At 44.2% G+C, this 15,986-nt stretch overlaps 1 protein-coding gene across 1 annotated transcript; it reads left to right on the top strand.

Annotated features, from left to right (window-relative positions):
* Positions 1 to 6,881: 6,881 nt before the first annotated feature.
* LOC116836582 (olfactory receptor 10A2-like) lies at positions 6,882 to 7,874 on the top strand. The gene has a single exon (XM_032800279.2). It carries the CDS (start codon positions 6,921 to 6,923, stop codon positions 7,872 to 7,874), a length of 954 nt encoding a protein of 317 aa, XP_032656170.1. The 5' UTR covers positions 6,882 to 6,920.
* The last annotated feature ends 8,112 nt before the right edge of the window (positions 7,875 to 15,986 follow it).

Below are 15,986 nucleotides of genomic sequence, written 5' to 3'. Positions count from 1 at the left end.
TCCATCTTCGCCCGAGGGAAGTGTGTGGGGGATGCCAGTGAGATTTCATCCTGCCCTCCCCCTCTCCCAGTGAGAATTCTTGCTGGTTAATGTTCTTCTGTAAGTTGACTTAGTTTTACATAAACCTCTGTTTGGAAGTAGTGGTTAAGTTTACTTTCATGTGCCACCATTAGCTGAAACTGTTGTGATGCCCTATGATATAGTCCAGTTTGCGGTGAGTACTTCTATTTCTACTCATTGTCATTGTATTCGCTTAATATTGTTCAGTTAAAGCGTTCCTCATACACTTGGGTGTTTAATGCTTCTGTAGAGCACAAGTATCTTTGACCGTATCTGCGAGCCTATTGCTGGTTTAGGTCTGGAGTTGTACCTGAATCTACCAAGGCAATCAACGTATACAACGCGATCCAGGAGGAGGCACCATCAACTGTTGTTCTTCCTGATGAGTCAGAAAGATGCTGCAGACATGGTGGAGAGAAGCTTCCACCTATGCCAATCCACTTGGATCCCCCCAGGATCCTTATCTCAGACACTGGTGTACCAGGGAAGAGGAGTTACACATATAAAAAAACAAATGAAGTACCTGACAATATTCTTATTGGGCGCAATCAAAATTTTGTTCAGCAAAAAAATGACAAAAAAATCAGTGTTCGCTAATTTTGTTTGTTTGCGACACTTAAGATTTGGAGGAAATCAGACAAACCCAATTTCTGCTCAGAAAAAAAATAGAAATATTTTGACCTGACTCTAAGTATGAGTTTAATGTCCCAGGCTCCTGCTCGCAAGGCCGCAAGTTGAGGAAATATGAGGATGTTTCTGAGTCTCTCAACACAGCAAGTGTTGCACTGGTGTGGAAACAATGAGACTTGAGTTTGCAGACCCGTAAAGTAACAGAGGACAACAGCGGGTCTTCAGCGCCATGCAATTTTCCTGTTTTGGATTCAGCCATAGAGCAGCCCCGCTCCAGTTTTTCTGGGAAAATAGTACGGTTTCCCGGAATCTGCAGGGAAGTTCACAATCTTCTGAAGTGAGCAATCCCTGATTAAGCTGAAAGAGTCCCCACACCCACTCTGTTATCAGTGGACCTTAGAGATTGGATTCGGGGGGGGGGGGGGGGGGGGAGGGGGGGGGGGGGGGGGGGGGGGGGGATGCAGATATCCAGTTTATCACTGTGTCGAATTACAGCCGTGGCGTGAGGTATTGCATCTGCATTTGGCAACCCGAGCAGTGCAATCCTCCCTTACCAAAATGTTTACCAAAATGTGCCCATGTCCAGACAACCCACAAAGGGCCAGAGCCAGAAGAAATGATTGCTTGGATTGCCTTCACTGCATGCCTTCACGCTCATGCTACACCCAGCACTCGGAGACTTTAGGGAATGCTGTAGCATCCCCAGCCGCACCCTGCCGTCAGGTGGGTTATAATGCTTTCACATTAACAGATGCATTCACAGAGAGCACAACTGGATACAAAGCAATTGCTACCCCAAAAATTACATTCAAATGCTGCATCCCTTAAGTGGGCAGAGTTAAGGCTGTGTAGGAATACAGGCCTACATTAGGCCTGAGTCAACTGTGGTTTTTAACTGAGCTTGGATGTTAGCATAAGCGATAGGCCCAAAGAGCATGTGACCAAAAAAGACCTGAGATCATGAGAAAAGAAAAAGAGTTGTTTGTGTTAAACTAGTAGCAACCTTGAAATACAGCAGTATCTTATTTAAGGGTTGGGGTTGAGGTCATCAAAATAAAGACTATATGGTTAATTGGGTACCTGGTGTAGTCAATAATTAATGCTATGTGGGTTGTTTAAAAAGAAATGCTTAGTCCAGTTGGTGGGATGAAATATGGCAAAATAAGATAAGAAGAAAACCTTGGAGAGACCCATCATTAATCATGTCTTGAGTGGTCAGAAGGCAGAGTTCAGCCCTAACTGCCTCTTCTGGCTTTAGCTAAGTATCAAGATCCAGCAATGACATCACTTCTTTATTCTAGCGTATAAAAGACAAGGTATGTAGATGTTTCTTTGTCAGAGATTTTTCTTACCCCTGTGGAGGCACATCATGATGGGAAAGTATCTCCTGAGCCTGATCCTCTTTTGGGTATTTGGCCAATGCTTATAACTGAATATTGCTAGGAGATAGAGTATAAGTGGTCATATGCTTGTATTTGTATTTGGGATGTAATCCACAGTGAGTGACCTTTGGATCAATAAAGGAATACTTTGTGTGGAAATTGAGTCATGGTAAACTTTACTAAATGTATTAGGAGATTTTTTTTTCCAAACAGGCTGCATTAAACTACATTGCCCAGGAGAGCAGTGAAGTGTGCAACTTCATCATTTCTGAATGTTAAGGGCCTAACTGCAATTTCCACACTTGGGTAGTATATCTTATGTTATGGAGTTTACAGTTACATCATCAGATGACATCACCTCCATAAAGTCCGAGATTAATTAAAAAGAGCCCAGTTTTTCTTATGGTGGCCTTGTCCTGACCCAATGCTCCTATGGCTACAATGCAGCTGCATTTACACTCTGAATACAAGAAAAAGGGAGACTATTGGCATTGCTGCCAACATTATCCTATACCTCTCACAGGCAGATCTAGGTATACGATATACGAGGGGGTAAACCATCTTATGTAGTTGCATAGCAGGGATATAGTGGTAGAGCTTCGAACAGAACAAGCCCCCAAATGCTTGACTCCAGTGTCCTATCCCTAGACCATGCTGCCTACCAATGTTTTCCTGATCGCTAGCTAGGTAGATGCAGCGTGTCTCATAGGTAGAACATATGGTTCTAGTCTTGGCTCAACCACTCACCTGCTAGCTGACCTTTGAACAAGTCATTTCTTCTCCTCTCTTGGGCCTCTATTTCTCCACCTTCCAACGCCCCACCTTTGTCTGCCTTGCATGTTTAGATTTAGGCGTTTGAAGACTGCAAGTGTCTCTTCCAGTGTGTCTGTACAGTGCCTAGCACAATGGGACACTAATCTTGGCCCTTCAATCTTCAACTCATGTAAATCATGAGGAACGAGTCAATTTACTGTTCTACGGCATGCATGTTTAAATAAGGCCCATGAAAAGTCAAACAAACTTATCTTCAAATCTCCAAACAGGAGCAGTGGGGTTTTTAGATCTGTTCTTATCTCATCGATAGCACTTCCCAGAAAACTAACTGAGTTCTGAGCTCATTTGTTTTGTCGCAATCAGTAATAGTTAATGACTAAAAACCAATTTGATTTAATAATATATAGTACTGTACGCATGCTCTGTTTTGAGAGCTCCCCTGCATACTGTGTCAAAGCAGAACAATCTTATACTAACACATTATTTAGTTGTAAGGTCTTTGGGGAAGTGACTGTCTTTTTGTTATGTGTTTATACAGTGCCTAGTACAATGGGGCTTGGTCCATGATTGCAGGCTCTTAGGTGCTACTGCATTACAAACCATTATCATCATCATGGAGTTATTCAGACTACGAAATGGTCGGACATAAACTCCCAAAGGGGACAGTGCAGATAATAATAAAAACTGCATCCTGCCTGATGAAGCAATGCATCCTTTGGAGTGTGGTGAAGAGATCAACACCCTCTGTTCCAGATGTGCATGAGGAAGTGGTTCTTGGTGCAGCGAGTTTGGTGAGAACTGTACAGAAACGCTCCTGAATTTCAGCAAGTGCAAGACTCTCCAATTTTAAGTTCATGCTCTTTTTCCAACTGTTTAATGCCACTTACTTCTAGGAGCATTTAAGCGTCAAGCCTTGCAATCTCTTACTTCAGAGGGCAGTGCTTCCTGCCACAAGAAGCCTGCAGTGGGATTATTTATTCACCCCTCAGTGGCTAGTTTTTCACATTCCATAAGATTTACTAAGTTGTGTTGAGAAGGGTTTTCTGGAATCGTTTTCATGAGTTATCCAGGTGTGGATGTTGTTCTGAATAAAGTGTCTTTGTCTTTATCTAATTTTCCTCAGGGAAAAAATCTTCATATCAGCTTTGATTTGAGTATGATCCACTGTGTCCCTTTCTCATAATCTGCTCTGGACCCACATCGTGGGTAGGTGGCTGTTGTCTTTGCCTTTCTCCAGAGTTTGGGCCCTTTTTTCCCTTGCTTTGATATATGTTCTTATGTTTTTGATATTTTGCAGAATATTACTCTTTCATATTGATGCATTGGAGATGAAGTGTTCTCCATCACGTCTCTCAGCTGTAACACTGGCTGCATATCACTGCAGTCTTGGTGATTTTTTTCAGATGACAATTCTTCCACTAAATTGTTATTCCGGTCAGCAAAACAGTTCATGCATCAAGGCTGATTCAGAAATTGATTTGTACCTGAAAGATACTGAAAATAGAAAACATTTTGTTTTATTTCTTAATGAACATTTGATTTTTCATTTGGAATGATTTTTTTTCATTTTACTTCTGTTTGTGTTTTTTTTAAGCAGTAACAAAATCCCAAATAAATTGAAGTGAAATTGTCTTTCATTTGGGTTGAACTACATGTTTGTTTGATTAATGAAAGTTTTTGACTTTTTTATTTCACTGAAAATTGCATTTTTTTGTTTGGGTCATCCATCTTTCCCTCACCCTTTTTCATCACTACTCTCTGTGTTTAACCTTTTTTGTGCCTCCCAGTTTGTGACCCCAATTCTTATTTGGTGAGAAGTCTGCCTTAGTTTGCACCATGTCACGGTGGGAGGAGTCTGCAATGTGATCATTCCATGCAGGGATATGCAGGCATCTGCTTGTTGTTTTGAGTTGTTTTCCGTATTTTATTTGGTATCAGTTGGACAGCACCAAGATATGTTGGTTGTTCACAATACATATTAAATAGATGTCCATTTAGCGGTTTTTTCGATACAAATGGCGCTTTTTCAGTCATTTGGATAAAGGGCAGTTGCAATCTGATCTTTAGAGTTATGTTGAATTTCAAACTCATATGGGGGCGGTTGGATTCAGGTTAGATTGGACAGTATGAGTTAGGATTCTTTCAACCCTTTGTATCTTGGGCTTTGCAACCAGGGTTTGTTTACGTCCTTTTCTTTCGTCGTGGTAATTTCTTTACTATGTATCAGGTACTATGCATTGTGCATCCTGCTTTATGAGCCTGACCCATTGCAAGATATTAGTGATCCACTTTTGAAGACCAATCAGGACAACTTGCTTGATTTTTCAGTCATCTTACGTCTATCTTTTACTCCACTTTACAGTTTTAGGCATTGTGTCCTTTGAATTCAAGGGCAGTCCTTATTGGTGTAAATCACTAGTCCATTAGAATTTATACCGATGATTCTGACCCATTGACCTACACGGGCTAAATGCTATAGAAAACTCAGACCCAAGTTCCATTTGCATCGATTGTGACAGAGTGAAGATCATGCAAATCTGGTATCTTTTACAGTTTTGGCCTTATGGGACTTTCAAGTTACATTACACAGAGGTGTCTGTTTGAAAGGTGAGTTTTCAAGTGCCAAGTCCATATGAATAGACAACCACTTGAAATTGAAAGGAGTAGGTTAAATAGTGTCTAAAACTGGTGTCATTTGTTAAGGGATTCATAGACATCCGCTTACCCCCATTGACCTTGTTGAAATTTGTGGATCTCATAACACATTTTAGTCACAAAACTAGGGGTGGGGGAGAGGATCCATGGGTAAGCACAATAAACATCCATACTGAACTGCTTAAGATCCGCACAGAGGTTCCCAGAATTCAAACTTATGGATAGCTCATTCAGTTTCTAGAGTGTTGCACAGACAGCTCTGAGCATTAGTATGAGATCACAGTGCTGCATAGATTAAAACTGGTAATTTCTGATATGGGAAACGATAGGAAAGGTGACTCCGCAGCAGACCCCAGAACTTGAGCAGACCCCAGATTTGACTGACATTAAAAGAAATATGTTTCTCAGGTAACCGTCGTGGTCTCTGTAATTTGTAGAGCACAGTCAGAGACGAAGTTTGTTCTAAAAGTAAAGATACAGCTGCCTTTATGGCTGGTCAACTTCGTTTTCCTGAACTCCAGTATCACCCCCCCGCACCCACACTTTCTGCATGATTATCTTATTTGTTTCTTTTAATGTAAAAGTGGAGTAATGACTTATTGAGTCTAGCCTGTCCCACTGATTTTTGATGGTTTATGTTAAAGGTTTAATGCAGATGTTGACTGATTCGTGGAGTGTGTGTATGTTTGATTGAATAAATGAAATTAAGTTTAAGGTTGCCAGCCTGAGTTACCAATCCATCACATTGGCTGAGAATGCATGGAGTGACATGACTGCGTGACCCGGGGGCAAACTGAATCCGCAATCCCCAAGCACCAGGCCAGAATGGGTGGGGCAAAAACTGAGAACAGCTACACCAGCTGTCTGGATGGAGGTCTGCTGATTAAACATCCTTTAAACATAACGTATGATTATTTCACTTCAAACGTAAAAGCGCATGTGAAGGGTTCCATAGACTGGTATAGGGCTATTCGTAAAAGTCTAGAGACTGAACTTTGAGTGAGGTTTGCCACATCTCCAAGAGCATCGGATGTGACTGACAAGACTGTGGTCCATCCTTCCATGTTCAGGCACTGGACGTGGTGTGGATGGCGTCAGGCTGTAACTTCACGCCTTGCAGAACTTTGTGTGAATGATGTGAGTGAATGTTTAGCTATAATGGATTGCTCTTCAGATTCGTTTTGTTTCCCATAATAGGGATTTGCCCTTCCCTTTATATTTCTGTGCTGTATTCCATTGGTATACCAGGTTGAGAATTGTAAAAGACTAAGATTTTAGTTCCTTAAACTTACTAGGTTCTTAGCTTCCTAAAATTCACAGGAAGACTCAGATTATCCGGAGAAATTGTATGACAGTGGAGGACGGTGGAGTGGGGGAAAGTATTCTGTGACAACCTATTGTTTCCTTTTCTTTTTCAAGATGAAAACTAGTGAAGAAACAGTGGGAAGAAACAGCATGACAATCACTGGATTCATTCTCATTGGATTTTCTTATATTCCCAGCCTGCAGTATTTATTTTTTTCGGTGTTTCTGGTCACCTACATAGTCACCTTGGCTGGAAACCTTCTAATCATTGTCCTCACGTTGGCTGACCCAGCCCTTCATAACCCCATGTACTTCTTCCTCAGGAACCTGTCCTTCTTGGAGATGTGCTACACATCAGCCATTGTCCCCAAGATGCTTAGGAATCTGCTTTCTGGGGATAAAACCATCTCTTTCATGGGCTGTGCTATGCAAACCTATTTCATCTTTTTCCTGGGTGGGTCAGAGTGTTTTCTCCTGGCGTCCATGGCTTACGATCGCTATGTTGCAATATGCAAGCCTCTGCATTACCCCGTGGTTATGAACAGGAAGGTGTCCACTGGACAGGCTGCTGGATCCTGGCTCAGTGGTCTCCTCGTGTACTTTGGTCTCACCAGCATGGTATTCATCCTACCCTTCTGCAGATCCCACGAGATTAATCATTTCTTCTGTGACATCCCTCCACTGCTGAAGCTGGCTTGTGCGGACACCTCCTGCAATGAAATGGCTGTCTTCATGGTGGCTCTGTTCTTTGTCACCTTCCCCTTCATGCTGATTCTCATGTCCTATCTCTGCATTATCTCCACCATCCTGAGGGTCCCCTCCGGGGCAGGCAGGAGGAAGTCCTTCTCCACCTGCTCCTCACACCTCATGGTGGTTACATTGTTCTTTGGCTCTGTTTGCATTATGTATCTGAAGCCCAATCCCTCCCACTCACCAGACACAGACAAGTTTCTCTTTCTGTCCTACACAATCATCACACTCATGCTAAATCCAATCATCTACAGTCTGAGGAACAAAGAGGTGAAGGGAGCATTCTGGAGAATGGTGGGCAGAAGAAGGTTCCATTGAATAAAAGAATTTAATTGACTGCAAATGTCTCCAGCTCAGTTCTTTTAAGAGCTTTAGGCCAGCAGTACTGTATGTGTGTCTGTACAGCATCTGGCACAGTGGAGCCCTGCTCTCTCATAGCATGGTTGGAGCTATTAGTTGCTCCTTTAATGCAAGCAATAAATAGTAATAATCTGGAGGATAGTGAAATTATGTGTCTGCATTTTCTCAGGTTTGTGGCTGAAAGTGGTTTGGTTGCTGTGATCCAGGACGCTGTCTCCTCTCCTTTGATTCCTCCCATGGTCAGGGAAACAGGACTTTGTACATTTTTTGTAAATAAACATGATTGCATCAAAGACAGCAGGCTCCAGCGTCACAATGTCCTAACTGGAACAATCTGCAAGACCCTGATTTTTTGGCTAGCTGCTCAGGACAAAAGAGATAATATTTAGAGCTGTCAATTAATCACAATTAACTCAAAACAAATTAATTCAATTAAAAAAATAATAACTCTTAATCACTGTCTTAATCTCACTGTTAATAATAGAATACCCGTTTAAATTTATTATAAGTGGTTTGGGATGTTTGTCTACATTTTCAAATATATTGATTTAAATTACAACGCAGAATACAAAGTCTACAGTGCTCACATTATATTATTATTTAATTTGTATTATTATTTAAATTACTAGTACTAAAATTAAATTGGTATTCTATTATTATTTAACTGCATTAAATCGTGATTTTTTGATTCCGTGATTACCACAATTATATTTTTGTATTCTTGACGCCCTAATAGAACATCCATCCTTTTCGACAGTTACTCCAACCTCAGTGATAGCAGAGTGAGTTCACTATGCATGTTTCAAAAAGTGTATATGTTTCCTGAGCTGTAATTTGTTACCTTGTGAGTATCAGTCGAATTTGCCTTCTTTAATGCCGCAACATCTCACTAGGAGGTCCATTTACTATTTTTTCCCACTGAAATCCTAAAATCATTTTCAAATTATCATTGATTTATCATGTGTATTACCATCTGTATAGGATCCCTACTATGGACTCAGACCCACGTGGGTGAGGGCTGTAACAAACACCTGGATCAGATAGACCACAGGGGAATACAAGCAAACAGGACTGGTCTGCATAACAGGGAGTGGCTCAACCCACCAGAAGCCTAGCTGTTGTCAATTTTTGTGCACATCAACAGCAAAGAGAGTTTAAGCAGACTTTGAAGGATAATGATTGTTTTGCAAGGTGTTTATGGGAACATCTCCCAGAAATAAGTGGAAAGTTTCCTTTACAAAAAAAAACAGATAGACATCTCCTTCCCACCATCATCCTTGCTACCCAGCCACTGATTCCGAAAATTATCATCTATCCGGCCTCCTCTTTCCTCCTTCATCCAATGGCCCCAAAGTATTTAGATACCAATTCCCACTAGAAGTCACCAACGGAGGCTGAATCTGGAAGCCTCAACACAAGGCACAGCCTTTTACCACTGAGGTAAAGGAGCAGAACTGTCAGCTGGGTAGCAGTATCAGGCTGTTATCCTCCGTGAAACCCAGCCACTAGAGGATGACAGCACACTAGGAAACCATGTGGCTCACTGGATTGATCACTAGGGCTGACCAGAAAACGAGAATTCTATTTTGTGCAAAACGGAGGTTTCAACATTTATTTTCAGTCCATACTGGCATGAAAAAGAAGCTTTTCAAAAAACAGTGAGACACACTCCAGATAGCACAGTGCTTAGGGCACTCACCTGAGCTGTGAGAGGTCAATGTTCAAGTTCCTGCTCTTCCAGAGTGAGAGGAAGAACTAGAGAGTGGGTCTCCCACATCCCAGATGATAGCTCTAACCACAGGCTACTGGATATTCTGGGATAGTTCTGCGTCTGTCTTACCAGAAATTCCATCCTGGCCCTGAAAAACCTTCCCACTGAAACTATCGTTGAAACTGATCTGCTTCTGCAAAACATTTTGGTTTGGTGAAAAGGCATTTTTTGAATGGAAAATGTTTTCTTCTTGAACATTGTTTGTTCAGCTTGATTGAGAATGGGCCTCACCCGCAGGAGACCTAGTTCTGCTCCCCGCTGTATGGAAACGTTTCATTGCCATAATGGCCAAATGTTCTGTTTGGATTTTATCATTTCAGTGTGTTTTGTTCTGGCTTTTATATTGTATTGAAATAGCAATTGGGATATTATATATTTTTAATATTTTACATTATAGTATAATGTTTTGACTTTATCAAAATGACACGTTTCTATCTTAGCAAAATGAAACAAACAAAAATTCTCTGGTTCTGGAGCAACATTTATCTGAATAATCATTCTGCGGGAAATTTTGAATTTTCATCCCAATTTAGAGTGAAAACAAATTTTGTTTTATCCTGTGGAATGGAAATTCTGTGTTGCCACCATCTGTAGGCATGAACCTGATGTTTGCCCAGAAGGACACAGCATAGAATCACATCCTGGCATCTGGGCTAAAGTTCCATCCATGAGAGAGGCTGGGTAAACCTAACAGGATGGGGAGCCCTCCTGAGATTTCCCCACTCCTATATCCACCATGCAGCTCATTTCTCTTGTTGGTGACCTCCTCCATGTTCTCACACATCACTCCCTCTACCTCACTGCTGACAGCAAAGCCACAGGCTCCCATCTCCATCCCCAGTCACTGTTTTACCCTCAGGTGCTCAGCTCCGCAAGGGGAAGAGGAATGTGGCCTCTGCCAGAATGCCAAAGCAGGATATTTGGAGCTACCAGCTGCCCAGCACTGGTGTGATAGACTCTGGATGACATACATGCTATATATACTGGATACCCACCAAGCGAAGGAAAGACAATGTCTTATAAAAGCAATTCCCTCTCATTGTCTGTGCCCACACTCAGGGCCGGGGCTACAGTTTAGGCAGCCTAGGCAATAGCCTAGGGCACCAGGATTATTCAGGGGGTGGCATTTTGCTGGAGGGGTGGCAGGCAGCTCCAGTTGACCTGCCGCAGGCATGCCTGCAGAGAGTCTGTTGGTCCACTGCTCAGATTGACCTGCCACAGGCATGCCTGCAGACGGTAGGCTGCTCGCGTGGCTCCGGTGGACCTCCCACAGGCATGACTGCAGCAGCTCCATCAGAGCCAAGGGATGAACGCGGGGGGTGGCAAAATGGCCGTGCGCCTAGGACTCAAGAAACCCTAGTGCCGGTCCTGCCCACACCATCAATATCAGCGGCAGGAGAGTCATGATTCCTCTGCTGATTGATTAACAGATTCGAAGGCCAGAAGGGACCATTGTGATCATCTTGTCTGACCTCCTGCATAGCATGTGCTACCTCACTTCCTCAACTTAATTCCTGTTTGAACAAATAGTCTGCAAATAGTCTGGAGGTTAGTCTAGGACAATTCTTGGCCTCAACTTCTTTCTGTGGCAATGAGTTCCACCTTTGTTGGTGTCGCTGGTGTTGTTGTGTTTTGGTTTTTGGATATTTGGAAATTTGGAATTCTCGTGTGCCCCTCTTTGTGACCTTGAACATAGACACACACACTTATTCTTTCCCTTTCTCCACTCTGTAAATTGTGAAAATGTTTCTCACTTTCCCCAAGTTCAGAGGGAACTCCCCAGGGTAAGCTATGTCCATCTCTAATTCATCTTGTGGTGCCTCAAAGGGCCATGTGCACAGGGCTGGCTTCACTCATCTGCCAAAATGCAGCCGCCTCTGGGTGGAGAACAGCAGCAGTTCTGGGATTAGAGGAGGAAAATCCTGTGGCTCACTTAATAATTTTCCTGCCATTTTTGGGGCCTCAGGCATTGGTGCACCTCAGTCCCTCCTGTCAGGGGCGGCTCTAGGGATTTTGCTGCCCCAAGCACGGCAGTACCTGTGGGAGGCCCTCCGAAGCCACGGGACCAGCAGACCCTCCGCAGGCAAGCCGCCGAAGGCAGCCTGCCTGTCGCCCTTGCAGCGCCGGCAGAGCACCCCCTGCAGCTTGCCACCCCAGGCATGCGCTTGGCGTGCTGGGGCCTGGAGCCACCCCTACCTCCTGTCCCATGTCTGAGGCACATCATAGTCTAGTCTCCTGTGGGCTGTGATACTTTGGTCTCATTTTGGTTGTTGGGGTTAATGTGCGGGGGCTGGTGGCCTGTGCTACATGGGAGGTCAGACTAGATAATCTGATGGTCCCTTGTGGCTTTAAATAGTATGGCTCTATGACTGAATCCAAATGAAAAGATGGAGAGAGGGGAAAGGAGGAGGAAGCTGACAGATCAGGCATTTGGCCAGACTTGAAACCTTGAGTACAGGGAATATTGACTGTGGTATTTTCAAGAGACCCCTAAAGGATCTATGTATCAAACAACCTATTTCAGTGGGATTTAGGTGCCCAACTCACTTAGGCTCCTTTCAAAATCCAAGCCATAGAAATTATAAGCTAAAGGCCATTGGTGGTGATAATTTTCAGCCAAAAGATGGTGCATCCTGCCTTTCATCGTCCACTTGCCAAATCCCAGGAAACTGGTATCAACAGTAGCACAGAGGGGAGAGCCCCTCCCATGGAGCCCCCACCCCGGTCCCTGCAGCACAGCACGACCTAGCACTGCACTGGGGCATTGGGCTTAGCACTGACTGTCAGGGGGAGAGCCCCCTATGGAGCCCCCACCTTAGACCTTGCAGCATGGCTGGATATCGTGGTCAGCACCCACTGGGAGAGCAGCACACCACCTGTTTTGTCACCCACACCACCTCCTATGGCACAGTGCCCTCTAGTGTCACACTGCAGTCAGCAGAAGGATAATACTCTACTGAGCTTCCCACTCTGTCCCTTCCCATTGCACAGCTCAGCTATGATTCATCTTTTCTTCGTCTCTCTAACCCTCCTTTGGTCAGCTGAGCTGCAGGGCTGGTGGGCTCTGGCCTCCATCTCCCCAGAGGGAAAGTGTGTGGGGTGATGCCAGTGAGGATTTCATCCTGCCCTCACCCCTCTCCCATGAGAAATTCTTTGCTGGTTAATGTTCTTCTGTAAGTTTGAGCTTAGTTTTTACATAAACCTCTTTTTTGGAAGTAGTGGTTAAGTTTACTTTCATGTTGCCACCATTAGCTGAACTGTTGTGATGCCACCTATTGACTAGTCACAGTAATTGCGGTGAGTACTTCTATTCTACTGCATTGTCATTGTATCTCGTTATATTACTTGTTAGTAAAGCTGTTCCTCATGCCACCTTGGGTGTTTAATGCTTTCTGTAGAGCACTAAGTATCATTTGACCGTATCTGCGAGGCCTATTGCTGGTTTAGGCTGGAGTTGTACCTGGAATCTACCAAGGCAATCTAACAGGTATACAACGCGAATCCAGGAGGAGGCACCATCAACTGTTGTTCTTCCTATGAGTAGAAAGATGCTGCAGATGGGTGGAGAGAAGCTTCCCACCTATCCAATACCACCTTTGGGATCACCCCAGGATCTCCTTTATCCTCAGGAACACTGGGTACCCAGGGAAGAGAGGTTTACACATTAAAAAAACAAATGAAAACCTGACAAATACTTTTATTTGGGGCAATCAAATTTTTTCAGCAAAAAAATGAACAAAAAAATCAGTTTTCTGCTAATTTTTTGTTTGTTTCTGACAATTGAAATTTTGGGAGGAAATCAGAAACCCAATTTTCTGTCAGAAAAAAAATAGAAAAATTTTGACCTGCCCTAAGTATGAGTTTAATGTCCCAGGCTCTGCTCGCAAGGCCAGCGGAAGGTTGAGGAAATAATGATGTTTCTGAGTCTCTCAACACAGCAGTTGTGCACTGTGTGTGTAAACAATGAGACTGAGTTTGCAGACCCTGTAAAGTAACAGAGACAAGCAGACGGAGTCTTCTTAGGCCAGTGCTAATGTTCCTGTTTTGGATTTCAGCCAATAGGAGCAGCCCGCATGCAGTTTTCTCTGGGGATAAAAGGTACGGGTTTTTCCCAGGAAATCTGCAGGGAAGTGCACAATGCTTCTGAAGTGAGAATCCCTGATTCAAGGCTGAAGGATCCCCACCATCACACCTCTGTACTCAGTGGCCTTAGAGACTGGATTGCATATTCAGTTTATCAGTCTGTGTCGTAATTTACAGCCATGGTGTCGAGGGTAATTGCATCTGCATTTCTGGCAACACTAGCAGTGCAATCCTCCTCGTTACCAAAATGTGCCTATGTTCCAGCCAATCTACAAAGGGTGAGAGCCTAAAGAATTGCCTCCACGCCCGTGGTACCACCAGTACTCTAGGAGCCTCTAGAGCAGGAGTGGGTAAACTTTTTGGCCTTAGGGCACATTGGGGTTGCAAAACGGTATGGAGGGCCGTGTAGGGAAGCCTACACCTCCCCAAACAGCCTGGCCACAGCCTTCTATCCGCCCTTCCCCTTCCGACCCCTTGACTGCCCCCTTCAGAACCCCCGACCCATCCAACCCCCCCATGTCCCCTGACTGCCCCCTCCTGGGACCCCCTGCCCCTGAACAAAGAAACTGCTACAACCTTGTCTTTATAGACTAGAATAAACAAGTGATGTCATTGCTGGATCTTGACACTTAGCTAAAGCCAGAAGAGGCAGTTAGGCTGAACCCTGATTCTGACCCAGTCAAGACAAGATTAATGATTGGGCTTCTTTCTTCAAGGTTTCTTCTTATTCTTATTTTGCCATATTTCTTTCCCAGCAACTGGACTAAGCATCTTAAACAACCTATACAGCATTAACGAATTAACCATATTCTTTATTTTTGATGATCTCAACCCAACCCTTAAATAAGATCTGCTCTGTATTTCAAGGGTTACTACTAGTTTAACACAAACAACCTTTTCTTTTCTCATGATCTCAGGTCTTTTTGGTCACATGCTTTTTGGGCCTATCTCATGCTAACATCCACACTCAGTTTAAAACCACAGTTGACTCATGTAATGTAGTCCTGTATTGCTGCACAGCCTTAACTCTGCCCACTTGTGGATACAGCATTTGCATGTAATCTTGGAGAGAACTACTTTGTATCCATGTGTGCTCTCTGTGAATGCATCTGTTAATGTGAAAGCATTATAACCCACCTCACGGCAGGGTGCAGCTGGGGTGCTGTGCTACAGGAGTCCCTAGAGCAGAGCTGGGCAAACTATGGTCGCTGGCCACATCCAGCCGCCAAGTACTGTCCTGCTGGCCTTTGAGCTCCCAGCCGAGGAGCTGTCCTCCCTCCTCCGCAGGTATGCTGCCGCGACAGGGCAGTGCTCTGGGTGCGGCTGCATGCTCCTGCAGAGCAGCGCAGCAGCATGTCTGTCTCGGCTGCAGCACAGCTGCTAGACATGCTGCTCTGAGCGGCATGGTAAGGGGCCAGGGCCGGTGGCGAGAGGTTCCAGGGGGCAGGGAAAGATTGGATAGGTGTGGAAGTCTCAGAGGGCCTGTCAGAAGGTGGTTGGATGGAGCAGAGGTTCGGGGGGTCAGGAAGGGGAAAGGGGCGGGGGTGGTTGGAAAGGTGTGAGAGTCCCAGATGGCCTGTCAGGATTGGAGGTGTGAATAGGGTCGGGGCACTCACGGGACATGGAGCGGGAGTGAATGAGGCGGGGGCTCAGAGATTTTTCTTACCCCTGTGGAGTTACGTGATGATGGGAAAGTATCTCCCGAGTCTGATCCTCTTTTGGGTATTTGGCCAATGCTTATAACTGAATTATTGCTAGGAGATAGAGTATAGATGGGCATATGCTTGTATTTGTATTTGGGATGTAATCAATACCGAGTGACCTTTGGATCAATAAAGGAACATTTGTGTGGAAACTGAGTCATGGAAAACTTTACTAAATGTATTAGGAGATTTTTTCCCCAACAGGCTCACTACGCTGCATTGCCCAGGAGAGCAGTGGAGTGTGCAACTTCATCATTTCCTGAACGCGAAGGGCCTAACCCCGCAATTTCCTACACTTGGGTAGTGTATCTTATATTATGGAATTTACAGTTACATCATCAGATGACATCACCTTCCATAAAAGACCGAGATTAAAAAAAATGAGGCCAGCTTCTTGTGGTGGCCTTGTCCTGACCCAATGCTCCTATGGCTAGAATGCAGCTGCATTTACACTCTGAATGTGAACAAGGGGAGACTATTGGCCTTGCTGCCAACATTACGTACCTCTCACAG

This window comes from Chelonoidis abingdonii, chromosome 25, assembly GCF_003597395.2.
Source record: "Chelonoidis abingdonii isolate Lonesome George chromosome 25, CheloAbing_2.0, whole genome shotgun sequence".
Lineage (NCBI taxonomy): Eukaryota > Metazoa > Chordata > Testudines > Testudinidae > Chelonoidis > Chelonoidis abingdonii.
Note: the sequence above shows the minus strand (reverse complement) of the source record. Positions and strands in the feature narration are given on the sequence as shown.

Bases quoted from the DNA above. Each gene is read 5' to 3' on its own strand.
- LOC116836582 (XM_032800279.2), top strand. From the start codon at position 6,921: ATGAAAACTAGTGAAGAAACAGTGGGAAGAAACAGCATGACAATCACT.